This window comes from Lepisosteus platostomus, chromosome 7, assembly GCF_059453375.1.
Source record: "Lepisosteus platostomus isolate fLepPlt1 chromosome 7, fLepPlt1.hap1, whole genome shotgun sequence".
Lineage (NCBI taxonomy): Eukaryota > Metazoa > Chordata > Actinopteri > Semionotiformes > Lepisosteidae > Lepisosteus > Lepisosteus platostomus.
Window position 1 is genome coordinate 62,726,255 of NC_142617.1, and position 27,572 is coordinate 62,753,826.

Genomic DNA, 27,572 nt, shown 5'->3' on the forward strand with positions numbered 1-27,572 from the left:
TGCTAATTATGGCTATAGGATTAATACATATCCCTTCAAAACCGATTTTATTTGCTAATAGTAATCCTCTACATTAACGTATATACACTAACTTATTTCACAATCTATTTCTCGGTTCTTGTATTACGCAGGCACATATTTCCACATGTTCACCAATTTCGAGAATTCCCATGGCTGTTAAACTTCATATTCATATCGCAGGTTTCAGCGTCACAGGACACAAAGTAAGATCACTTTCAGAATTGCCGCGGATAGTCTGATGCTTCCAGACTGGTTAAAAACTAACTGTAAGAGATAACGGTCTTTAAAAAAACAGACAACAGGGCTGCTAAAGGGAGTGGATATCTGAAATGCGCGTTAACAACACCACAAAACACACGAATTAGCACAGATTACAGTCGTTTGGGTTCTGGGCAGCGCAGGCGGACATATGGAGAGATCGCATTAAACGCGCAGTAACACTGCAGTACAAGAAAGAAATGACGGTAATTGTCAGTGCAACAAAAAATTTTAATCTCATTTTTTAAAATTTCAAAAGAAATATCTGGCACTTACGATTTATCACGTACATGACACAAATATTACAGTAACCGCACAAAAGTATCTGCTGTTCCATGTGCGCTGAGAATTTTTACTTTGAACGAAAGTCAATGCAGATACACTCAAGAGTAAAACCAGTTATGGAGTGCTGCTCTTAACTTCTGTCAGTATAAATAATTCTACAAAGATCTACAACTGCTTCAGCTTCGTAAATTTATGATTTAATTTAATTAGTTATCGGTTTACTTCTTCATGGTGCGGCTTCATTGTCCTTTGACCTAGCCATGTTAAAACCCAGGATGCATGTGAATGAAAGTTGACTATGACATGAAGAATATTTGTACATTCATGAATTCACAAGTGTTAACCATGCACAATGGTCAGCAGTTAGCTGCAGCTTTGAAATTCTCAGATGAGTGATTCTGGATGAGAATTGAAAAAATAAAAGAGAATATGGACAACATATCCAGACAAATTGTAAATTGTATACAGAAGCTATAGTATAAGTTTCCTAAGGCACTGGTCATGCTTACTTATTGACAGATGAGGAGCCATTTCTATACTTACTGTAGACAAAAACACAAGCCCAACAATAACCAATACTGTATCAGAAGAACCTCGCTGAATTCTTCTACTTATTTCTGGGCCTTGTTGATTAATGAAAACATCTACTGTCAATAGCACTTAGGCGGCCAGCTTCTCTGGTTCTTTGCTGCTGTCTTTGGAGGCGCGGTTGAGCGTCCCATTCAGAAAGGCATCTGAGCTCTGGCACTGGAAGTGCTTCCTGGATGCCACCAGAGAGGGGTTGTTGACCAAGGTGAAGAGGAGCAGCCAGCGTGCCCGAGCCCTCCTGGAATTGGACAGTTTGCTCTGCTTCTTCTCCTGCTGCACCAGGTGGATTCCTGCGAGCATGGAAGACGCTGTCAGGACAGAGACCAACGCTTCACAAAGGGGTAAACCTGACACAGATGGCGAGCTGTTAAAAATTCCAAGAGGTCTGGAGACTCTCCAGAGCACCACAGACCTTGGCCTTTTTTAGGGTCCATCTGGTGCGTTTTGCCTACTGTAACTATGCATTTTAAATGCAGAAGCAGTAACAACAATTACTACTTTTCAGGCGTGTACAGTTAGGCAAGGGGAGAATGATACTGGCTGTTTTGAGGCATGGTGACAGCAAATCTCCATTTAGCTATGCTTGCATCCCCCTGTTTAGACTTGTTCATTTTAACGATAAAATCAGATGACCAAGACATACTGGCATTATTTGATAATACTGGTCAAATCAAATGGTGGTGGTGAGATGTAAAGTCAGCTAGAGGACTACAAAGGAACATGAAAATGATCATTTCTAGTTATTTCTACTCAGTTACCTTTCCAGCTTCATTTCAGGACGTTGCCAACACTGCAGCATTATGACTACAAGTACTAAGATCAGTTGTGAATTCTGTTTGTGGAGCTAACTAGTTGCATTAAAGCATTAAAAATGAGGTTCAAAATTTAACAGGGAGCATGTTCACTTCTGCACAACATAGTAGATGTCCTCAGGAAACCGGTTACCGTTCCACGTGAATCCAAACCTTGAGCTAACCGCCAATTACAGCTCAGTGGCAGCTGTTGTAGCAAGAGCCCTCGTGCATCCACCCACCATAAGGTCGAGCCCTAGCGTTTGTGATCACTGGGTGTCCAGACCATTTCTTTTCAAAATGCTTTATTGAGTTATCAACTGCTCTCTCGACGTTGGAAGGAGGTCAGCACTGTAGCTGCCTCATTCACCAAAGATTCCAATTCTAAGAGAAGGTAAAGCACCAAATCCGTAGGCTTGTCATTATCGCAGAAAAATGTTTTGTGATCAAGGTCCTGTGTGAGCTAGAGAAGGTGCACATGTACAAATGCATCTCGCATGCATACGTATACACATGCCGGTAACCGGTATTCTTCACTTTAAAATCATTTTTTGGGGGGGAGTCAGTAGAATATTAATAATAATAATGTAATGTTTCTTTATTAGCCCTACTGTATACAATTTCTTGCATTAGGAATTCATCTTTTCGCATACCCCAGCTTTTCTCCATGGAGACAGAGACACACAGACAGGGAGAGAAGCTTGGGGTCAGAGCGCAGGGTCAGCCATTGTACGGCGCCCCTGGAGCAATTAGGGTTAAGGGCCTTGCTCAGGGGCCCAACGGAGTAGGATTCCTCTGCCGGCCGCGGGATTTGAACCGGCAACCTTCCAGTCACAGGTGCAGATCCTTAGCCACAGAGCCACCTCCGCCCATATATATTATATATAATATAGTGCATGCAATGTATGTACATCAAATCTTACCAGAGTTCAATTAAGCGAAAAGCTTGTCATCTCGTAATTAGTTTTCTAATGACAGTGAATGCAATTAAAAATAGGACCATCAATATCACCTGGACCATATTCAGTGCTTTCAGTGAACACCTTTGCCTCTGTCCTTCAGGTAACATTAAAAAGCAAATGCAGGTGGGTCACAGTAAGTGAGTATGATCTGCTCTTTTACAGTTAATACCGATAATTATTATCTACTGTACATAAGCATAGAATCATTTCCAAGCCTTGGCACGGTTATACACTTCAGCTTTTGCAAGTGCCAGTCACATGATGTCATTACCGGATATCTTCGAACCACAACAGTTGTAAAATAACACACATACTCCCATTGCTTGGACCCTTTTCTGTCCACCTCTCATTTTACTGTAGATTTACTTCTGCGTGTTACTAAGCTGTGCAACCCTGTCACCTCCAATTAGGATTAAAGGACTGCCATGCCAATATGGTGCTGATTTGTTCCTGCCTGAATGCATTTCCCCATCTGAGCCGCCTGGCATCAGCACGTTTGCTCAACACGTACAGATTGAAGTGGCAGGAAAGGCTGTAGCCTTCAGATTTCCTCACATTTCTAGTATCTTATGGTTGCTAAAATCCTGTTAGGTGTTCTGCTATAATTGTGCAGACTGTAACCAAGTCCATTCCCGACTCTCCGTTGGCTAATAATCTAAAATCGATCCAAATTTCTAAAGATTAATTAACTTTATTTACACTGCTGTTTACAATTTGTAATTGGCAGTAATCAAAAAACAGAACTGATCCTGACAAAACCCATGTAGAATATCTGTTTGGAAGGTCCAGTTTTCAACATCCTTGAAATAACTCTTTAAACTCTTTAAAAAATCTTTAAAAACACAAACCTTTCAGGCTTTAGATAGATCTAATTCCAGTCTCAGTCTTCCTGAATCTTTCTGTAATGTCTAATCCATGTGTAATCATGCAGCAAAGGTCTTTAATCATGTGTTAAAACTAGTGTAGAAAATGTGTGATGGCTGTAATCACACAAACCATCAGTGCAGGTTGATAATAATGATCTATAAAAAACAAAACGCTGCCCCTCGATGTCCCTGCTATGATGGGGTAAAGACGGACATGTTGTAGAGGGACAAGAGAGAGCGCACTGGCAGTCTGGACCACGCGGTGCAGTACAGGAAACTGACCTTCTTCCGCATCCCGGATTTTCTGTTCAGCACTGCCCTCAGGGGCTGGAGACTGCAGCAGCACCCCGCAGAACGCTTTCATGACGGGGTGGGACTGGCTGACCTCAATCTTCAGGTAATGTGCATAGCAGCGATACCCTGCAGAGGGGAGAGTAAGAACACGAGTGCTCAATGCACTGAGTTTCCCCGGTACAGACCAAACAGAATGTACCTTTAGGCGCATTTAAACAAGAGTTTATGTCCTTTCTTATTAATTTACAAAAATCAATGATAAAGAAAACAGAAAAGACACTTATTTTATTGCAGACACTGCCTTTATGCACTGTGTAATCATACCCAAGCTGTTCTGGCCAACATTCAGTTTTTCTCCCGCATCATCTGCTCAGAAATTGATCGGTGTTTATGTTGGAGCACGTCAGAAACACGAATTATAGATGCTGTTTTTAAAGAATCTATAAAACGGTCTTACTGCCTTTCCCCAAGATGGAGTTTATATCTTCTTTTTTTCCTGTTATTACTTTTAGAATCACAAGGACCTATAACAGGGTCTCTGGTGTTTTGTTTCACTTCCAGCTCAGTCACAGCAGAAAGACAAACACATGTAACTATATAGAATCTCTATAATGCATTCCTCTGTTTATTGGAAGAAAATTGCCAGGCTTTCATAGTAAAACACAATAAAGTTTACCTTGGAACACTCAATAACATACTGTTTTTGTTTTAAACATACTTCTGTAAAATGACATCTGTTTTCAATGCATTTGGAGAAGCTAAAGCTGTACATCATTGATATAATACAATATTACATGTGTCATAACTAATTTGTCAAACCACTTTACAGAAAATGTATATCTAAACTGAGAAGAGTAACAAAAACCTTTAAGCAGCATGTAAATGGGAACTGATAGACCACACTATTCAAATGGAGGGGAAATGATTTATAAGGGAACATGAGACTTATATCTTATACACATTAATAAAAGCATTATGAAACAAAATTGATTTTGCTGGTACTAATCTGTAATGATGTGAAGATACAAATCCAATTTAGGTTATTTAGACTCAACTTAACAGGTCAGAATGCATTAATACAAACAATATCAATGACAGGCTTCCAGTAGAATTAGAAAGGAGGCATTTAATTTCTGCTGCCCTGAAACTGTAGATTGTTGGTTCTGCTTAATGTGCACATAATAATGGGAAAGCTTTTGAAAAAAAGTGTTGAAACGGATTATATAAGCATAAAAAAAAGATTTACATTGCAGAACTTTAAAAACAAAGCAAAACTTTAAAATCAGCAATCCAATAACTCCTTTTTAGGGAATCTGGATTACCTGTAATATGGTGGACCCCAGAATGCATCCTGGCAATTAAAATGAGCAGCACACATTGCTGTTGAATTGTATTCAAGGAAATAAGTTTGCTCAGCACATTAAGAAGCTGTGTGACATGGAAGGGAACATCATGGACTTACCAGGGTCAAAGCCCTCTACTCCACGGTTGAGAAGGCTGATGTCCAGTCGTCCCAGGTGGACAATGTTGAACAGGGCTGTGATCACCATTCTCCAGATGCCCAGCAGCACCCCAACGAGTACATTGACAGGGAACAGGAGGTAGGTGAGGAGGAACAGGCCATTTCTGCAGGGTCAGAGAAAAAATCCAGGGAGTAAACTTTTTAGTGCGATCTACTCATTTTTGAACATCTATGCATTTTTTCACATAGAGGAGGTTCAAATTCTTCAACTTCCCAAAAGATTTAATGTTCTTTAACTTGTGGTAAATGTTATATAAAATTGGCAAACACTTGTGATGATCTCAAACAGAAACATCAAACTAGGTGTTCAGATAAAACTACAACTTTCAGAATTTTTTGAACTCCTATCCAACCATGAAACATGCCTTATACAGAATTTGGTTTATCACGTGGTTATACATTATTAAAAATGACATGGTTCATTTTCCTGCTACAACAGGAACTCCCAGACATTCAGATGTACCTGTTGTCTAAGTCTCTTGTCCCTCCATCTTTTTTGAGGAAGGCAAACTGTGCTGTCACATGCTGAAGCACGACAACTAAGATCAGCAACAGCCAAAAGGGCCTGTAGAAAGAGTCAATATGAGAAGAGACTGGAGAATGGAACTAACTTCCGCACCACAAGTGTACAGACAAAGATTAGGCCAAAGAACTTTTAATACAACTGTTCTTTAAAGTCAAGGCAAAAACCTTCTGAGACCAGAAGGCCAAAATTAACCATTCAGCATCAATTCCATTAGTAATCTAGACAGTCATAAGAAAGAAAGTCTATAATTAACAGAATTAAAAGTTTAGCAAACATTGGAAATAGACAATGCCTTCATGCAAAAGGAATCCATAGCCTTAAAAAAAGCCTATCCCCATCCACAAGCTGTAATGGGTAGGGAAGGAGAGCACCAGTACTCACCACATGGTCTTGAGGATGCGGAAGAGAATGAGGTTCTGGCCATACAGGATGGGGATGACGATGAGGAACACGAAGAACATGATGCAGATGAAGAACACCAGAGTCTGGATCAGAAGGCCTGGCAAGAGAGTTAGATATGAAAAACAGCATCACGGGAAGTACTATCTGATGAAATCTGAACAGACATCAGTGTGGGCTAGCTGAAGGTCAGGAGGACATTAAAGCTAAACGTATGCTTCTGTAATTAATGTATCTCTAACTTATAATGACAGATGGAATCTGTGGACATGCAAATCTACAACCAAAATGTTCAGAGTTTAGACAGACTCCGATAATATTCTCATATAAGTAATTTTATTTTTTATCCAGCAACTAACGTTTGGCTTTTCCTTGGTTGCATTCTTGCCTGTGCGCCACTGCATAACTCTGTTAATACGTATTTGAGTCTTAACTGTAACATGAATTAATCCTAAACTTTGATGTTCCAGCTTGAATGACAATGAGTCTATGTTTCACCTTTTAGGGAATTATATCACGAATTAGATGCAAAGCAGGAAAAGTAATCAAAAAACAGAACAGGACATTATGCCAGCAGCCATATCACTCTGCAACTCACAAACCCACTGAAGCTCAGCAGGTGTGAGCCTGGTCAGTACCTGGATGAGAGGCTAAGGTTACTTTTTCCCCAGAAGGTGGTAGCGCTCACCCCGTGGTCTGTGTGAGTCCTAATGCCCCAGTATAGTGACAGGGACTCTATACTGTAAAAAGGTATCGTCCTTCAGATGAGATGTAAAACCAAGGTCTTGACTCTCTGTGGTCATTAAAAATCCCAGGGAGTTTCTCAAAAATAGTAGGGGTGTAACCCCCCAGTGTCCTGCTAAATTTCCCCCTGTCCTTTACCAATCATGGCCTCCTAATAATCCCAATCATGGCCTCCTAATAATCCCCATCTATGAACTGGCTTCATCACTCTCTTCTCCTCCCCACCAAAAGCTGGTGTGTGGGGAGCGTACTGGTGCACCCTTGCTGCTGTCTCATGATCCAGGTGGGGCTGCAAAATGGTGGTGGTGGAGGGGATCCCCATTACCTGTAAAGCGCTTTGAGTGGAGTGTCCAGAAAATAGCTATATACAGTAGACCACATAATACAAGTAGCTCTGACAGGAAATGGTGAAGCTCAAAATTTGACATGTAGAAAGTCTCTTGGACCAATAAAGTTACCTAAGCAGATGAGAGCAGCTTGGTAACTGGTGAAGCCCATCCAACAAACAACTGCCATTCGGGATGGGCGAATATTTCTCTGGCAGTTGTACACATTGTAAATGTCTCCCCGGTACAGGCCTTTGAGGTTAGATCTGAAGAAAAAGAACAAGACAGTCGAAAGCAAAGACTTCTGGGAGAACAGCACCCAGTTTTCCCATAGAAGCTGCACTCTCTCAAATTCATCCCCTTAAATTCCAATTGTTAATGAGGGAAGAGGAACAAGGACAAAAAAGTTGTGCTCTGAATAAAAGGAAAAGAAACTTTGCACATGCTAAAGAATGCAAATTGTCACCTCATTACATCTTATCTGCCATCACTCTATAATCGCCTCGTTTGCATTCTCTTAGATAATAGTTGTTAGCCCCAAGTTCCTGTTATCTGCACAATTACAGTATTATAAGGATTTAATTTGCTAAATATTAACTCTGCCCTTGCATTACTGTAGCCTGGCTTGGAGCTACTTGAAATCTCATTACAAGCACTGCACGTAGAAGATTTGGCTGAAGACTGTAGAATTTGAGCTAAACTATATTAAAATTATTTCAAGCAGAAACAGCCAAGGCTTAAAATGCTCAGACATGTATGTTTAAGCGTCATTAATTTTAAATACAAGCCCAACAGGCTCCCTTCGTTGAACTAATATATTCTATGTAGTTCTTGATAAGACTAAAAAATGGTTTATTTCTAGAAAATCATAATGTGTACTATTCAAAGATATACAAATCTATGCACACTTATTCCTCTATTAGTATACAGTCACATGTGCACAACCATTTTGAAGTTAATAATATATTGCCACTTTTCTTTAAAGGATCCCTCTCAAAACACTGCCTGAATGGACTCTTCCTTTATCTCATAGTCCATAAACTGAAAAAAAAAACATTTGCTCAAATAGCTTAGTTGATAGCCTACTTTTAAAGTTTGAGATTGAGAGAAATTAAAAATAAATATAAAATTTTATAAAATAGATAGCACCATGTACTGGATTATTTCTTCACTGACAATATCAAAAGAGCTGTACCCTAGAAACAAATATATTAACATTTACTATGCGCTGATATTTAGGAAAGTAAGAAAAGGTTGAGACAAAAGACAAAACTTGAAAATTCACTTTAAATGGATGAATTCAATTTTACTTAAAAATGTCCATGTTAAACTAAAATGCTGAGAATCAGGGTATAAACATACTTCTGATTTTTCTGTGCTTTTAGGCTTTTTTTCCTGGTCTAGACCTGGTAAGACAAGGTAAGTTGCCTGTACAACAAATCTCTATTGTTCTGCAACTTTTCTACAGTGCTAACCTAGCAAATAATTTCACAATGAAGCCAGTTGTTCCACAAATTCAAAAATAAAGAAGCTTTCAAAAGGGAACTATGGGAACAACAGGACCTTGACACTACCTTCAGGAATCGGTCAGACACAACAGGGTTGGATCAGGGTGGAGACGGTTTACCTGTGTAAAACCATGGATCTCATGAGCATGGTGAAGGTCACTAGACAAGACAGGGTCACTGATGAAAGGTAGCACACTGCAGAATAAAAGCACATGATGTCACACAAACTCACATGGTGCCTTTGTTAATTTGGTACTTTTTGAATAAGGAACAAGAGGCTGTCTCAGATACATCATGTAGTCTACGTGGCATTAGGGTTAGGTCTTGGGTTAGCTACAGAGATTGGAGAAACCCACAGCCAAATAAGGCGGACATGGGTTTTTCACTGAACAATGAACTGTGTGATATTCCCATGCAAGAATTCATTATCCATTCACTTTGACGTGTAATATTGAGACGGCACAAGTCAAGTAACCGTACATAAGTCCCAGTCAAATACTGACACCAGGAAAGTACATTCCAAAAATATTTCCAGGTCTGGCTTTTAGTAAAGCACAGCCCTTCTAGAGATTCTAGTATACCTCATCAGCTTTCACTTCAGACTTTTCTTTAAACACATAGTACTTAGGAAACTTCAGCAGTGAGCAGACAGCATCAGTACTTTCAGGCCTAAGCAGAAAGGCACACACCTTCTATACACCACATGTAGTAGCTCACGATCTTTACCACCTCCGCCCGGTCTTCAGACAGGTGGATGTTGAAGCCAGCCAAAAGGAAGGCAATGTCTTCGTTGACGCCTGCACGCACTTTCTGAAGGGTGGGGACCACAAACGTGACCAGTAACAGTGCCACCTGAGGTCAAAGAAGGCCGTTTCAAACACGATGGAAAAAACATCGTAGCTCTGGTCACTGGACTATAAATGTCAACTTACTGTACATCAAATAGGCCAAAGAGTGGGTAAACATGTCACTGCTAACAGACACTTTAATTTCACATTTAATCTAACTGCTCAGAATGCACCTTAATTGTAGAAAAAGGTTAATAATATCAATACAGTATTACCAATAATGATAAATATGAGCAAAGTCACTTTGTACCTGATAAACCGAAATGAAGGACACTACTGCAGCAATTGCCAGCTTCAAGGGAAACCGGAAAACTGTAAGGAGTGGAATTAAAGAGTTAAATATTGGTTCATAGCATTTTATTAATATTTATCAGTATGTCAGCCATGTCGAATTTTTTTATCCATTGTTTTTGACATATGGTAAAAGACAAAGAACTCTGAACCTTATAGTCCAGTAAAAGTTGAAGACTGTAGTATGGTTCTTTAGTGAGAAACCACCAGCCACCCCATCCCACTGATGCTACTGTATAGCAGAACTTGTGTGTTGTACCTTCTTCTGGTGTGTAGATATAAGACCTGAGAGACTCAAGGATCCTTGCAGACAGTGTAGCCTCTGCTGTGCAGGAACTATGGAAGAGAAAAAAACAGAAAATCAGTTTCTTATTGTTCCACTGAGATACACTGCTAAGACTAAGGGACAATCTTGAGAGTAGTCCGAGTGACATCAAGCTGTAGTCTCCCTCCTCTTACTTCACTTGTACTTGTGCTCCAGATTCTGCTTTTGGCTACATAGAGTATTTTTGCAAGACCCAAAAATCTCTGCTCGGTGTGGTATCATAAGATTAGTGCCAAAATCATGTCACCTGAAGCTGTTTAAGCCTACAATGAGACAAATAAAAGAACACGCTGCTTTAGGAATTCTCCAAGTCTGCAGCACACATACTGCAAGATTGAGACATGCTGTGGCTCAGTGAAGCAGTGCCATTGCATCTTTTCTGGTGGCTCTGAAGAAGAGAAGCAGTTGGCGTGGGTCAGATGAGAACTGGGTATTCCATTTGATTTGGCAAATTACTCCTTGTAGTTTTTGATCATGCGATTAAAGCTCCCTCCTACGCAAGCTATTCCTGCCAACTGGGCACTGTGCTGCTCTGCCATTACAGCAGGGCAATCTGCTCCAAGGTTCTTACCAGTCACATTCCTGTGTGGGAACACATTTGCATTGGGAAATAACAGTGTGACCATATTTCCCCATCCAAAATCAAGATAACTGCTGTTCAGTCTCCTTCCCCCTTGCAGCTGTGTAGCGTCTGGGGAAGGAAGGAGCCCTCCTTTTGCCTTTACAATGAGGGCACTACACGTCCTAGACTAGCAGTTTTGTAAGGATCTCTGGTCACACTGCACTGGCCTGTGCTTTCCATGTTTTATTTACATAGCACACCCCCTACCTGCAGCAATATAAAATTTAGAAATCTTCAATTAAAGAAACAAACCATGCAGAAACGGTCAAGTAAAATTTTCCAGTTATGTTTTTATTAGGGGGTTCAGACCGAGAGCCTGCAAGAGGCTATCGAAGCACTGCTAATGGAAATAAATCTTCCCTACAGATAATAAATATGAAAAAACAAAACTCAGTTTGCTCTCATAGTAGCTTTTTAATAATTATAGTTTATTACCATATAAATAAAAAGAAGACGATAAGATATAAAGTTGAAGAATTCAAGTGTAACAAAAAATACAATTAAAACAGTACACAGGCCATGTGGATACAGAGCAGTAGTGGACTCCCTGTAGGTACTGTACGTGTTCTATGCTTGCAGTGAGAAGATCACATTACCAGTACGAGAACGAAAATCATTAGGGCGATATAGAGAATGAGTTATTGAAGGATGTAGGTGAGAGCTGGAAAGGGGCAGGTACTGTGTAATCCAATGAGTCCTGAGCAGGTGCCAGAAGCTGGTCAGAGACACAGCAGCTCTGATTCCTGAGTGAGGGGTGAAGGTGGAGAATGAACAGGTTCTGGAAGTGGGATAACAGAGAAGGAGCACAGAAAGTCTGCTGCAAGAGGAGAAGTGTAGAAGAGGGGAGGGTGGAGGGAGTGAGGACAGACTGGAAACAGACAGGAGCAGAGTGGTTAAGACAACAGCAGGTGAAAACTAGAACTAGGTAAGCGAGGACTTTTTGTTTCAGGCAGGAATACCTCTACTTGACTATATGCCATAAGAATCTTGTTTGTGTGGAGATGACGGGCATCTATCTCCGTTGAAAAAAAACACAAAACCTGCTCATGTATAACAAGGAACACAAAGACGATTTCTAAATACCAAGAGCTCTGAATTATTAATTTTTTTCCTGAAGATGCATTGCCAGGAAGAAGTTTTCTCAAGAGGCTTAACCGACCTACTGCAGGACAAGCTCTGAAATGGTTTGGAATTGAGCCCGTATAAGCAAGAGACGCGACCCTCTGAGGGTCTCGCCCTCAAAGAAATAGCTGCCCTGTGTCCAGGGCAGCCAGCTGGAAAAAGTCTGGATCTTGTTCAAACATCGAAAATGCATAAAGGTATTCAGTTATAGGCTTTGTTGTGTTTGACAGTTCCGGCCAAGGGAAAATATCTTTTAAAAGATCATTCCTCTAAGCCTCCCATTTATATGCAATGAACAACTATCCATTTCCCACAAGATCATAGGGCTACAGTGCAAGACGTCACCAGGAAGTCTTCTGACAAAAAAAGTTCAAACATGTATTTATTCCGATTCTGTAAAAAGAGAAATAAATAGAAAATAGAAACATACCCTGTAAACACCACTTTCTTTTAACATAGATCATTGGTTGCCCAGGAGTTTCAACTTGTAGAGTCTGGTTTCTGGCGAACATATGTTGTGTTTAGACAGTTTAAAGCGTAGCTAATGGCTTTCAGGGTCTTACAATGTAGAAATTTCTTACCATGAAAAACTAAGAAAAAAACCCAATCTGGACTTAGAACAAGATCTTCAGCCCACACAAACCGGCTCAAATCCTATAATCCACATCCTCCAACACAACATCTATCAGATAACTTTTAAGATTTAAAGCACAAATCTCAAAAGTCCATCTTAAGATGTCAAAGCTCACTTGCAAAGGATTTGAAATACGCAGGCATAGTGGAATATTGTGAAAGCTGGAATTATTTCTCATAAACTCTCCCACCTGTTTTTGGAGGGCTTCTTCTTCAATATTTCCTTCACATAGTCTTTATAATAGCTGCTGTACAGGTCCTGAAACACAGGAGATATTTGGTGCAAGTCTAAAAAAAAATTCCTGAGCTGAGGAAGACAATCATCAGCTGAAAACATTTGGAGTGTGATGTGGTCCCAGGTCTAGTTATCCTGATACTTCAGTCAGCTCTGCGTCACAACAAGGATTTTCCAAGAGATTATCAACAAATAAACACAGCATTGTGTTAGCAAAGAATTGCTGTGGGAACAACACATCTTTCCCCATAATCTGTTCAGAAACTCAATGTAAACCAATTACATCAAAGCAGCTTATAAAGATTATGACTCTGGAATGTTGTTTTGGAGTTTATATGTTTCTTCTGCTTCAAGTCTTTTCAATGTAAATGTCTTCAATCAGGCCACTTTGATTTTTCTTCAGGACATGCCACTGTGATATACATCTTAAGGACGATTGAAAAACAAAATACATCTAACAGTGTAAGTAGGAAAACAATCAGGAAACAGAAATTAAAGAAGAGTACAAAGTTTTACAATACCACGCGTTTTTCTGCAGCAAAGGATTTAGGGGTCAGAGTAAAGCTTTTTATCAAGAGAATAATTTGCTTTACCTGCTTTATTCAGATAATTACTTCTCTAGCAAAATTTCTTATTGTATACAAATCAGGTTCTCATTAGGGTAGTGTATTTTATAATTATACAGTGGCTACATAAATAAATAAAATTAAACAGAAATGCATATATGAGCTCAAATATTAATACAAGTCAACGAGGTAATCCAAACCCAGAAGAGTTGTGTTACATGGGAAATGTCAGTAACAGCAACCTTTTTAGAAGAGTAGTCCTTTGCATAGTACATGATCTGCCTGTTTTCTCTTACTGCACACTTACCTCACTGGCGTAAGTCTGCCCAGTACCCCTGGAGTTCTTAAATAAGAGCAGGGGATACTGAAAACTTAGGAAAGCCAGGCAGCCGATCTGTGGCAGGCTTGTCAGTAGAGAATAATATTTGTAGATCTGGGGGGAAAGCAAATTATTTCATCAGTTCAAGGTACAGAATCAGCATGAGAGCTTCCTACTGTATCACTGTCTTTCACTAGCATGACTTGAATTCCATCTCCCTACTTATGTCTGATGCTTTCTCAAAGACAGTGAGGATACCTTGGCAATGTTAGGCTGTCAGAACCTCTCACTATGCACACCTGTCATAGTCATCGATTAGTTCACTTCAGTTCTCATCTGGAAAAAGAAAACTAAAATATCTTCTGTTGAGACAAATAGAAATTCGATAGTTTCAAGATGAATAGCACAAGCCTATTCAGTACTCACATGAGCCAGACAATAAATATTTATTTCTGTCTGTTGCTGAAACACTAACTACAGCTACAGTACACATTTGTGCATGAGATACCAAGACTGGTATCCACAGAATTAGAACAGCATAATCTATAGGCAGATAAGAGGGCTACAAAAGCACCTGTTGGGACTTATGATGAAATGTTTTTAGTCCTTTTTTAAACAAGATCCCACTGAAAAGAGCATTTCATGTGAACAAACTAGATCTAAATTTCTATCTTCTTACCCTGCTCTTCGGCTATTGCATGTCTCATAAGTAAAGTTTTGGAGTGGCCGGAAAACAATGCCAAAGAAAGAGGAAAAAAAAGTTTTCAATGCTAGTTTAAGAAGATAAATGTTCCTGGATTCTAAGCTTGGGAGCATTTCACATTCCAACTCACAAAAGGGCTAAACTGATTAGCCAGGGGAAAGAGCCTCACTATAGAGACAGGCTCTCAGCTGAACGGATCAGTTGTGAAGTTCCTCCATTCATTCCACAGCCTCCAGAAAACAGAGCTACTGTGTGTGGAACATTAAAGCAATTAGCTGAACTCCACAAGCATCAATACTTACCTAGGGATCAAACTGGCTCAGGCTTCACTGAAACCAGGCAGGGTGAAACTGGGTAACAATTCGAAACTTAATCATCAACTCAGAACAGACAGATTGGAAAAGAACAGTCTAAGCAATCAATAAAGTCATCAAGCAAAATACTAAACTAAACTGCATTTAACTATAGCATATAGATTTTAGCTGGAGCCTAAAATCTTTGCATTCCAGTAATGGACTTAATTTCCATTAAGAATGACTTATAAGTAGAAATGGTCTAAAATCTTCAGAATATGTTGCATTCATCCATTCAGTAGGCTTGGTTAGAGCGAGATGCTTTCATGCCTTTTCACTTAACATTTTGATTAAAAACGCTTTAAAAAGTAAAATATGTACTGAAGCCCTGTGAACAAAGTCTGCGCTTTTCATAATTACCGCCTATCCCAGGACACTACAGAAAGATGTGACATGGGTCTTTCAAGAACACCAGAGACCAGAAGACCCCATTCAGCCACAGAGATTGCTGGGGGCTCTTCCAAGGTCAAACAGAAATGTTAAGGTTTCCTATTTATATCTAAGGAGTAGCTCCTTCAGAGTCCCAACATTGAACCAGAAGAGGAAGAACAAACTAGCCTGAAACTGTGCTCAACACAGGATCTAGGAAAGACTTGAACCTCTGATCTTCTCAGTAATGTTTGAACATCCAAAATATCCGACTTCCTGCTTAATGTTTCTGCTGCGCTTTCAATGTGGTGCGTTTGTAATTTACTTTGCTGTATTGACAGATTGAATGTTTGTGCGGATGACAGACAGCGTTTGGTCTGTACTGCTCGCTGTTGTTTACCTCAGTCGTCTTGGGACAGTCCACTTTCTGCCACACTAGGATGGCAAAGTGTGTCCAGGATAGCAGGCTGCCCAGCACATAGCCAACCTGGCTGTGCAAAGTGCCACAGGCCAGCAGGGGGTAGTAGAGAGCAGGGTAGTAGAAGAGGGACATGATCTTCCAGTACTCTGGAGGAAACAATGTGCTTTCCTTTAGAGTTGAGGTGGAGAGCAGAGTAAGTTCAAAATGCTGATCTTGACAAATGCAACGTACAAAAGAGCAATTGTGTCAAATGTGCTGAAAGATCTTAAAAGGTGTCTGAACCCCACAGTTAGACTATGAAATCAGAGGACAGGGTGGTAAGATCGAACTGCCACGGGTCTTTGTGAAAACACAGAAGCAAACAGGAAACAAATCCAAGACAATCAAATTGGTGATGTTCTGCATTTAAATGCACATGTATAAAAATCAAGGTTACAGCAAATTTTACAGTGGCCTACATCTCGACAGTAAAACATGCAATGATTCTCAATTGATAGATAAATATACAGTAGATAGCCTGCCCTGTTGCTGACATCTAAGTCTTTGGACTATAAATAATAAGAGCATGCCCTGTTGGTGACAATCAATGCTGTGAAAAACTGTATTGAAGATACAAACACCTTTCAGTTCAATCCCTCACTAGTTGCTGGGCCACATTTAATCAAATCTGACATCTAAATGCCAGTAATAAAGTAATAACTCAGTACTCCATGGGTGGATTTCTATTGCGTAGACAGCAGAAGCACCCAGACAAGCAAAAAACCCCCCCCTCCCCCCTCCCCATCAACTAGCGGATTTATAGTTTGTGAGTAGTGGATGAGCTGAGGTTTTCATTCAATCCTAGTGTTTGCCAAAGATCACAAAATGACCTCTAATTCCTTTGATTTCATAACACTACTACACATATACATAACACCACACACCCAAATAAGGGCCCCAACAGCTGAAACATTGTGTTTTATTTTCTCTTAAACATGGAATTAATCTCTATTGGGTTTTTTGCCGCTCACACACTGAAATAGCTCTTCACTACTAGTCAGCATCTTACTACTAGTACTGTTGATAATTCATTGCATATACGGTGCAGTTCAATGTATTTCATCCCTAAGGATCCTCAAGCACTTTACATATAGGAAGAGACCCTCTTCAAACCCACCCTGTTGACTTGGGGCTGCCATTCTACACCAGCAGCCCCACAACACAGGTAAGGAAGATAGGCAGGGTAGGGAGAAATGTCTTCATCAACTGAATAAATGGGGAATCTTTATGTATGCCAGACTGAGCCAACCCAGAGTGGAATTTAGCCAAGACGTAAGGGTTAACAGCCCTACTTAAAGGTTAGGTCGCAGCTGTAAGACACCTGGAACAAAAGGCAAAAGCCCAGGAAATCTCATTCAGCCAGACAGATTGCTGGGAACTCTTTTGTTGCTAATAGTGGTGTCACAGTTTCCTACAGTACAGTATGTACAGGATCTCTCCCTAGTAGTTGCATCGCTGTACTAGAAGAGGTAGAAGAATTGTGTGCAAAGTCAGTAGTGCGCCCTGATTTTCCTCTGTGATAAAATACAAAAGAATTCAGCACCGTTTCTTCGGATTTGAGCTGAGACCCTGTGGGATAAAAGTGACTCATCCTGCTTCCAGGATGATTAACCTCCATCTCGTCTTCTTCCCAGAAAAGACATACAAATGAGGATCCTTTTTTTTTTTTAAGAAGCCTGCTATTTCTCCGAACTCCTGGCTGTAATTCAGTCATTTATCACATGATGCTCTGGCCTGTTACTTAGTCAATCACTTTCAAGGTCTCCAAGGGGATAGATAATACGGTTGCTACAGCACACAAGCATCATGCTTTCTAACTTGCATCCAGATCCATGAAAATGTGCAAACTACGGATTGCGTTAGGCAAAAGCCTCCTCACCTCTGTGCTCCTGGGTAGAGTTTTTTGTGAAGGGCAGGGGGTTCTCAGCCAGCACCAGCACACACAGCTTGCAGAACAGAACTCCAAAGACAGCCACAGCCAGGCCCTTGTGTCGCGTGTGATCCAGGAAATTTACAGGGCTGAAGGCAGAACAACCCCGAATGAACACCATGAGCACAGAACCAAGTACATCACCAGTCTGGCTGGGGGTGGGGATGATACAGCCAGACAGATACTGCACACCTCACAATTTTTAAATTTTTTTTTTACAAAACAGCACAAGCAAAGTTTCAAAAGTAAATCCAAGTCTGAGGTGGTTTGCATTTACTTTACTCCAAAATACATTGTGGCCCTCTGGTGCATTTGGACAAAAAAAGAGCATTTTTGGCAGCACCTTTTCAAATCAACAAATTACACTGCGCAGTGCTAATTTCACTTTGTTAAGCTTTATGGTACAGAGCATTCCAATCAAACCATAACAAGAGATGGTTTTCAGCAAGAAGTTAATTAGGAATCATATTAAATTGTCCAGAGTTGCTGTTAGTAAAGCATTCTTCCCTGGCTTCAGCAATTCACCTGCATTAGGTGCTACACTCTATCACTGTCACCAAGATGGTGAACAAATTGAAAGCACTGGAAGGCGCTGACCTCACCTGAGCAACCCTGGAATGCCCTTAAAGCAGTCCTGAGCCAGTCTCTTGCGTCTGGTGAAGCTGGCAAGGACTAAAAGCACAATGATCTGGGCAATGGAAAACACTTCAGTTAATCATAGGCCACACACACCTTGAAAAAAAAACAACTCTGTTACAATGCTTAGGTTTGATACACAGGGTAATAATTACAGCATCTGTAATGTCCACTCTAGCAACACAAAGGCAACAAAGGCCTCAGCTTGCACAATAAACCATTTAGCTATTCGACAGAAAACCTTGTTTGTTTTGAGTGTTTTCAAGTATTTAAATGTCTCATTAAGCAGATTCCATTCCACATAGCTTCCAGAAATAAACATAAGCAAGGACTGGTTTAGTATATGAAAACATTGATTAAAAAAAACAGTTCAGCATGTGAAAATGAGTATTTTCAGCATGTGATATATGTTAATATACAAAAAAGTGTCCGCTGCATTTAGAAGTACTTTAGGGATACTAACTCTGGCGTCACTCTTTCTTGTTAATTCTGCTCCACATAAGTGGACTAATACTAAGTTGTATTAGTGAGAGCTATTGTCCAGGACATTCCAGGAGAGGTTTAGTGAAATTGGGCAACTTTTGTCAAGTTGCGGATAAGTGAACCAGCAACATTACTGCCTGACAGATGTGACCTGATGTCACGACTTTCACATTGCGCCCGGACAATTAACTGCAGATCGAGAGAAAGATAGCATGAAACATTTGGAAAGGTTTTACGATAGATTCTTTATAAGAAACTGTGTAGTGTTCATTTTTATAGAATTTGTTATAGGGTTATGAAATGATTTTAATGGTGAAGCAAGTACAATGAACAGCTGTCAGAGTTCCAGACTACAGGAAAAATTGGTGACCGAAAGCTCTAATACTGTATAATAAAATTTTAATCTATTTTAAACACTTACAGAGATTGCAGCAATACATGTGTGGTACAGCCTGTCATCTACAGTAGGATCACATTGCAGGATAGTGCTGAAATGATAAGACAGACAGATCACTAAATATTAAAATCAAGGATTACTAACTAAAAACAGTTTTGGACCACTTTTCTGTCCATAAGAAGTGGGTTTGTGATGAAAGCAATATTACTACTGTACACAATGATATTTTAAGCACATTTGTGGAAAAATAACAATACAATAAATGCATTTCAAATAAATAAGCAATTAACTCAGCAGGAAACAGACATGGCAAAAGAAAGCAAATTCATAAGGACATCTTGTGTGAACAAGGCAATGAATCCCTACTATTGTCTGTCGGGAACAGATGGTAATAAAGTTTATCTGGATACACTGAGAAAGTTCTCTTGAGATTGACTTGTAAGAAGACACTTGTACTTGAAATACATATCAAAATAATCTCAGATTCTTATACTGTTGTTCCTGTTGATTTTAAGAGCTGTCACAATGGAATCAAAATTATATTAGAATAATTAGTTCCGCTAAATATACTAAATATACTGGAAATGTTCAACACAGAGTCACTACTGTATCATCTAATAAAAATTAAAGGAAACAAACTCTCAAATGTCAACAGGGCAGTTATCATCCTCTATAACACGATCAGCTTTCATGCTTAAAGAGACACACACTTCATTTCCAGCTTCAGCTGACTTCAAACATGTGATATACCATTCGATATTACCAAAGCAATTAAGGAAACGTAAGCAAAAATGAAGGATAAAAAAGTATGGAACCTAATTAGATGTTCAAAAGGAAGAAAAGAGCTGGCTCACACTCATTTCACCCCTGCCTGATTCATCTGCTGATTCAAGAGCCAAAACAGAAAAAAAACACCCTTGAGCTTTTGCACTGTGCTGGGGACCACTGTGTATAAGAGTGCAGACTCCTATAAACTCCTAAACTCCTGCCCAGATTTCCTCTCATTACCAGCCAGACCTGGATATCAAGAACAATAGACATAAGAACTCCGTGTATTTCAAGATGGATCGACCAGCATGTTTTTCTACATGTACCACTCTCGTGCACAGCATCTATTCACTTAATTTCATCTTGGCAGTCCTGCACCTCTGAGAGGAACTTGAAACTGTACACTGGCTCACCTCAGGATCTGACCCTGCACACAACAGACCCCTGCAAGATACTCGCAAGGCCTGTGGTTTGGTGCTCTTATGTTCCTGTTTCACAGTCGGCAAGCTTTCATGGGCTTTTGAAAGAGCAGTGCATCAATGCAGCATGGAAAATCATAGTTCATAATTTAAGATCAGGGAAGTCAAATTCCGTTTAAAGTGGCTTTCTCAAAGATGTAAGGTTTTGTTTTTTTATCTACCATCTTCTTTTATCAGCCTTTTTATGTTCACTGATCTATGATGACTTGTCATGAAAGGAGCCTTATAAAATAATGATTATTCATTTAATTACTCTGAATCTAGAGGACGTAGGATCTTTCTTCACGGGGGACTGGTTATCAATGGATATGGAGAGCAGAGTAAAAGTTGGGTTCTAGGATAGAATCTGCTTGTGAAGTCACCTAAAGCATTTTGATTAATAACTAGACAAATTCTCAATGTACATTATACACATACTTATGAATATCATATCACAAATAACCCTGTATTGTAAATAAATGCATTAAATACCTGTAAACCAACTACTCATTTCATTTTTCCCCATATAATAATAGTAACTGAAGGTTACCAGACAACTAGTTTTTATTATTGCATGTAACAATTATGGCATCATCCTAGAATCACACCCAACTTTTGAACCTTGAAAAAACAGATTCAAAATAAATTTCCTATAAAACAATTACCTATATAAAAGCACTGCCATAAAACATTTCTAATATAATGTGATAATGACAAAACCAGGCAAAATCTGATCCTTCATGCTGCTGCACAAACAATGCAGTTTAGCAAAACACAGATCTGGATCCTGAAAAGGTAATAAGGATTTACAGATATAGAACTAATGAGCTTGGCAGGGTTTCACGAACATTGGAAAAGGACATGGAGGGGTAGGAAATGAAAAAAGTGTACTTACTCTTCAGGAGATGTTGTGGGCTCCAATGGCACATCATAGTACTCATAGCTATAGTCATCCTTGGGGACATCAATGGAAGCCATTGCTTTACTGCCGATACAGGTGCACAGAAGTCCACCACCTTCCTTATTTTAAAAGACGAAAGAAGGAAAAGGAAAGGTGCTCCCAATTTCCTCTCTTTGATTAGGTACGGTTCTTCTGCACCTTTTGCGAAACTTCCACAAAGTTTTGCCGATAGTTTTACCAGGGTTGTCCCTCTACCGCACTCAGGTGCTTCCTCTGCCCCTGTGGTGGTGGTGAACTGATGTGAAAGATCCAATAGCTTCAATAACCCCCCTGCTCTCAATCAGACTCTTTTGCAACAGGGATTACACAGCGCTGGGAAAAGGGAGAGAGGGAAAAGAGGGGGAGAGTGAATTTGCAGAGAAAGTGGCCAGTTTGTACCAGCTCCTTACAGATTATGCATTTATATAAACTTCTGCTGCATAACTCTTCAGTCCAACAGGTTGCACCAAAAGTGAAGAGAAAGAAAATGAGTTTTTCCAAGTGTGTGTGTGGATTTTCAGGTGTGGGGGCTGGTTACCAAATGCCAGAAGACCCTGACTCATATAGGGAGTGAAGCCTAACTTGCTCAATAATGACAGCATACTGGAATTTTCACACACACAAAAAAAAAAAAAAACACCTTCCACCTTAAAAGTGAACCAAACTGAAAGACTGACCAATGATCTCGTTCTGTACGTAAATGTCAATACCAGCTCTGAAATCAATCAGATGTGGCTTCAAAGGAACTTTAAACAGTTTACGTATATTTCCTATTTGTTTCACAAACAAGCAAGCCACGTTTGTTATAGTACTGTATATTTGTTATAGTGTAGTAGTTGTTATAGAAAGTATATTGCTGTGAAGTGTTATTCTCAACTAACACTGTTAAGGGTAATAACGTTTTATTTTTCTAAAGCAGTCAAACAGGATACTCATTTTGAATGTTCCTGGCAAAATATCACAGGAGCATCCTTTTCAACTTTTTTGGGAGCATTTGAAGATCAAGAATAAATACACCAAGATTAGCGGTAAACCTATATCACATTGCACATTGTAAAGAGGACTTTACTTGTTAGAGTGTTCTGGATTTAGGGACTAGAGGAGAGTCTAGTTTGTGAAGAATGTGAAAAAAAAAACAAGAACCTTTACAATTAGTTGTAAGCAGAATGCTGACTATCCAGTCATGTGCAGAGTGGGTTGAAAGTTAAGGAGCAAAGGTCATGTGTGTGTTCTAAACATGCCGTCCTCTTCTATTAAGAATTTCTGCTGAGCCACAATAGTGCTTTTGAATTGGACATCACCAACAACACTTTTATCTAAGCCTCAGTATCCAGAGCTTCTGCAGTAGGCAAAGGATGGCAATAAATTAATTTTGCATGCAGGATAAATTCTGTGCATTGTTGATAACTACTCTATCCTATAGCAGAGGTGAGAGAGTTAAATTCTGTAGTGCTGTCTAAATCGCAGGGGCTGACCTGTATTTCATGTTATACAAGGATTAGGGTCAAAGGTTATGGACAACAATTAATTTTTAACACACTTTCATTAGGAAACTCCTCCAAAGTAACATCAACAAGTTCATACCCAAATTAACAATTACCCCTTTGCAAAAAAGGAGTTACTATAAAAAAATGTTTTTTAGATAACTTATTACACCACTATATACTGTCTTGGCCAGTTATATTGAGCTGTAGCTATTTGTACATGGATGTGATGCATATTGGAAAAGCATAATGAATCAATAAAATTTAAAGGCACTGTCTAAACATAAGTAAATAAACAGCATGGCCAAGTTAAATTAAAAAATAAACAATATCTAATTTGGTTACAGATTTCAGCATCTGCCTTAACCAATATTATGCTTCTAATTCATGAAGGCCGAGTGCCCTGTTTCAATTTTTATACAATAGATTTGAAAAGCTTTTAATTTTAAAGACCAAGTGTAGTGCTTCCATAAAGACATAGCAGTATGTGCCAGCAGGCACCCTGATCACATGACCATGAATTCATCCTGCTATGCCTGTAAACAACATACTGTAGGGTCTAGGAGGGGTCTATTCTATGTCACAAGTCATTTTTCAATCAACATAATCAATACTCTTACAGTATTGTGAGTAAGATGGAGGCAGTTCTCCCAATTTCAAAAACCATTCTATCCCAGCTAGCCATAACAAACGTTTCATTTCCAATCGTTTGGTTTTTAAAGACATGACCTCAAGCAAATCAGGACACAATTGAGCTCAGCACAGACTTTGAATTCCTTTAATTTATGCAAAAGAAATTAGTTTGTTTTAACGACTGTGGAGCGCAACTCGCCACTGCCGTACAGTATGTCTTTGCTTCACAGCAATGCGATTCTCTCTATCGCTCTAACCTTTTTCCAGCAGGGAAAGCTTTTGATCAAAATGACACCAATGCTGTGAATGCAGGAAGATTTATGTTCCCCATAATGACCTCATATCCAACCTAATCATTCAGCTCCTCCAGGGAACAGTTACATTGGCCATTTATAAAACGGGTCCCATGCTGTTTAACTAGACATCCAATTGACAAAGCAAAGCATTTAATTAAAAAAAAAAGAGATAAATATCTCTCTGCCATGATAATATTGTCCACATAACCAACTGGTAAAATGCTGCCAACCACCGAACTCTGAAATCTAAGTTCTTGAACACTAGATAGAAACAGAACAGAGAAAAACAACCAGGTAACAAATATGTATTTAGCAATCTAAAAACTACAGACATCCACGACACACCTAAGAGTTGTTTAAAAAGTTAAGATTAAATATTTTTACTGTATACTAGACAGGTAAAAACAAAGAAAATTATGACATAAATAATGAACATAGATTACAGTTTCTACAAATAGTTTAAAAAAACAGATGTGGTATTCCAATTCATGGATCTAACATACAATTTTCTTATAAAAAAATATACAGTAGGTAACAGCCTTAAATATTGGAATTACTTTTCAAAACTCAAATGGTCACTGTAAATGACCTACTGTAATGTCTAGGTTACTGGTATACTTTGAATATGATAGCTATGGATATGACACGAATATTATACTTTGATTATGACAGACCCATCCACTATCAAAGGTTTCCGTTATCTCACTACCTTCAAAGATTTGTAAAGATTTCTTTTCAATGCAAATTAGTTCTTGATGAACACATGACCATTACATAAAAGGGTGTTAGTGTACATGAAACACCCAGTGTTTATAGAGATATGTAGAGGTCCAAAAGATATTTTACACACAAAAGCGCAGCTTTACAAAACAGCACACTTCTCTGGCATAGGGAATCATGTGGTGAATCCTATGCTGAGAATCTGACTGCTTCTCTATTGTCTGTCCAGATAGAATAGTGACAGATTCCAACAAGTATGGTATGCTTCAGGTTTAAACTCACTCCCATAGATAACATCCGGCAGTAAAATACCTCTTTTTCCATCTTACACTTCTCCATTTACCACATAAATTAGGCCTTACATATTAAGATGTTATTTACAAAAGTCAAACGTCTTTCCCCTTGCAGAAAGCATGCAAGCACAACCCCAAATCACCATCTCCTCTGATGTACTGTAATATGCAGCAATAATAATCCTGTCCCTCGGCCACAGAACAAAGGACTTCAGTTGTGCTCCTGATTCAGAATGTATATACATTACTTTTTTAATAAAGAGACCAGACAGTAAGCAGAGCTACTGCCTCTGATGTCTACTGTTTGATCTTCTGCAGATCCCAACAATGGGCCTTTTTATTTTTATGGTCTGAAAACTAGGGGGGAAAAATCGTCACTCGGATTTAGCATTGCACAGGTGAGCAGGGAGAACTCTCCCTCACCCCGCCCCGCTCTCAAACTTTCTGAAACCTCTGCGGTAGCTTTGACTGAAGCCGACTTTGAAAACCACATCAGAGACAATCTTGCTTTCATTACAGGGATGCTTATTATGTGACCTACAGTATGTGCTCATAAGCAATTCACAAGCTTACAGTCCCCATGTTTGTAACGGATGGGTAGTTACAGTTGCTGCCAGAAGCCGTATCTTTCTGGGAGTTGTGTGAAAGAGGGTGGCACGAAACCTGGCTACGGTTTTCCCGTTTTAAGTTTCAGTGGTACATAATTCTCTCAAGAACACGACATTACGAATGACATTAAATACCTGTTCTAACAACATTCGCTATCGAATCCATAGCGTTTTAACACCACACAGAACCGAAGTCGTTGTGATATTTAACACAAAATCACAATTTTAAGCTTTCTGCCAAGACAATGTCTGTTCGGTTCGGGTAGTACTGTATGCTCTGTGTTGACGAAACTATCGACTGCATTGTGCGTGTGTTGTTTTCAAAGACTACCGGATGAGCTAAAGTAATAATACAAAGGGCTATGTTACTAAAGTAATTATTCATAACATATCCTTAAATTACACTTGAATACATGTCAGTTACAAAAAAACAACAACACGTCTAACTTGCTTAACTAATTCTAGTAATCTCGGCATTAAATCACAGAAATGATATTAACACATAAAACGAATTCTATTAAGGGTGGTTTAATAATTTTAATTTGAATGAGAATTTTATATAAACCATGTTTGTTAACCCCCCTTGTCATGGATTACGTTCTCGTTAGTCTCTTTATTGGCTATAAAATCTGGAGAAGTTAAAAAATCAGACGGCTGCTTCTAAAGATTTAGTTGGCCAGGTAATTTGGAACACTCTTTACTCAATAAGCAACTTTATAATCATCGGCTTGCACTGAACCCAAGCTTAATTATGTAAGAATATAAAACAATCAAAGGTAAATAGTTAAGTACAGTTATTGTTGTATAGTAATTTTAGCTAGAATTAACATTCTCTTTAAGATTGTTGGTATTAAAAAGTGTTTTAATGGAAAAATTCACCCACATTTAGACTATAAACATACTGTATAAAATAAATATCGTTAAAAAAATTAGAAAATTAATCTGAATGATAAACATGTCTTTTTTACATGAAACTAATTTAACGGTGAACACGTGGATAAACAATTTCGTGTAGACTAATCATTGATCACGTAATAATTCACTCGCTATCAACACCTATTCTGTTTACTCGGCACATTCAGAAACGCTGTGTGCTTCCCAAACACATGCGTGCAGTTTCAGGTAAAAGGAAGGGTATGCGATTTATTTAAATCACAAATTAGTTACTTTAAAATAGCAAAGTCTTTACCTGTCATTTCCCGCTTACCGGTCATTTGTTTTTGCGCAGACAATAGTTTCTAAAGAAGCACTTTAAAATTTCAAATTAACCTTCCATAATACAAACGAGTTTGCACGAAAAAAAGTAACAAATTAAAAAGTCCACATACGAAGCTCCCAGCATGTAGTTCATAGGTCAGAAACTTGTTTGCTAGTGATCTTCAAGTCACATTGTCAGCGCACATGATGCAATCTCAGGTGAAACTTTAAACTATGTCCACTGTCGCTGTGAGCACACAATAGCGCTAAATAACCGGATTAATTAAATAAGGTTACTTCACTGACACCTGATGAATATACATCAAGTCCAAAAAAAAAAGGTGTGGCTTTTATCAGTCACAAAGGAACTGATACTCTAAAAGCACAATAGGTTAGTGTTTGATCGATATGTAATACTTTTAATTAGCTACTACCAACCAAATGGGCTGCGTAGGCCTCCTTTGAAACCTCTCTTATGTTTCAGTTTATATTAATTTTTGTAAGGTAAACCTACACTATACATGTACACCGCTGTAACCTAGAAACTCTGGCATTTGAAACCTTAAATGTACTGTAGAAGGCTGTAGCTGATTAAGAAATGCAAAGGTGAAAACTAAAAAAACTTTGACTGCAATCGGTCTCACAGTCTCCCCTTTTGAATGTCATTGGCATTTTTCCCCTAACTGTAAGATGTAAATACAATGTGAAAACTGATGGATCATATACTGTGCATTGACCTTTGTTCACAGTGGAAGTAGACACGACACATTGTGTATCACTGAGGTGTGTTGAA

At 39.1% G+C, this 27,572-nt stretch overlaps 1 protein-coding gene across 3 annotated transcripts; it reads right to left on the reverse strand.

The window, feature by feature from the left end:
• Positions 1-489: 489 nt before the first annotated feature.
• stra6 (signaling receptor and transporter of retinol STRA6) lies at positions 490-27,006 on the reverse strand. 3 transcript variants are annotated; one of them, XM_088641666.1, is made up of 18 exons: positions 26,911-27,006; positions 21,504-21,881; positions 19,407-19,473; positions 18,469-18,554; positions 17,816-17,955; positions 15,877-16,043; positions 14,040-14,165; positions 13,123-13,190; positions 10,489-10,565; positions 10,189-10,250; positions 9,780-9,942; positions 9,210-9,285; positions 7,715-7,848; positions 6,495-6,612; positions 6,051-6,152; positions 5,528-5,691; positions 4,054-4,191; positions 490-1,442 (listed from the first exon to the last, which is right to left on the reverse strand). In XM_088641666.1, the coding sequence occupies exons 2-18, from the start codon at positions 21,584-21,586 to the stop codon at positions 1,225-1,227; spliced, it is 1,989 nt and encodes a 662-aa protein (XP_088497792.1). In that variant the 5' UTR covers positions 21,587-21,881; positions 26,911-27,006; the 3' UTR covers positions 490-1,224. The 3 variants fall into 3 exon arrangements, with proteins under 3 accessions (XP_088497792.1, XP_088497791.1, XP_088497790.1); XM_088641665.1 differs by having other exon boundaries at positions 26,790-27,003; XM_088641664.1 differs by having other exon boundaries at positions 26,772-27,003.
• Between the last annotated feature and the right edge of the window lie 566 nt (positions 27,007-27,572).

Bases quoted from the DNA above. Each gene is read 5' to 3' on its own strand.
- stra6 (XM_088641666.1), bottom strand. From the start codon at position 21,586: ATGGCTTCCATTGATGTCCCCAAGGATGACTATAGCTATGAGTACTAT. The intron at 7,849-9,209 runs GTAAACCGTCTC...CTTTTTCTTCAG, and splicing joins AGATCCATGGTTTTACACAG to ATCTAACCTCAAAGGCCTGT. The intron at 6,613-7,714 runs GTAACTTTATTG...CTCTCTTGCCAG, and splicing joins AGCTGCTCTCATCTGCTTAG to GCCTTCTGATCCAGACTCTG.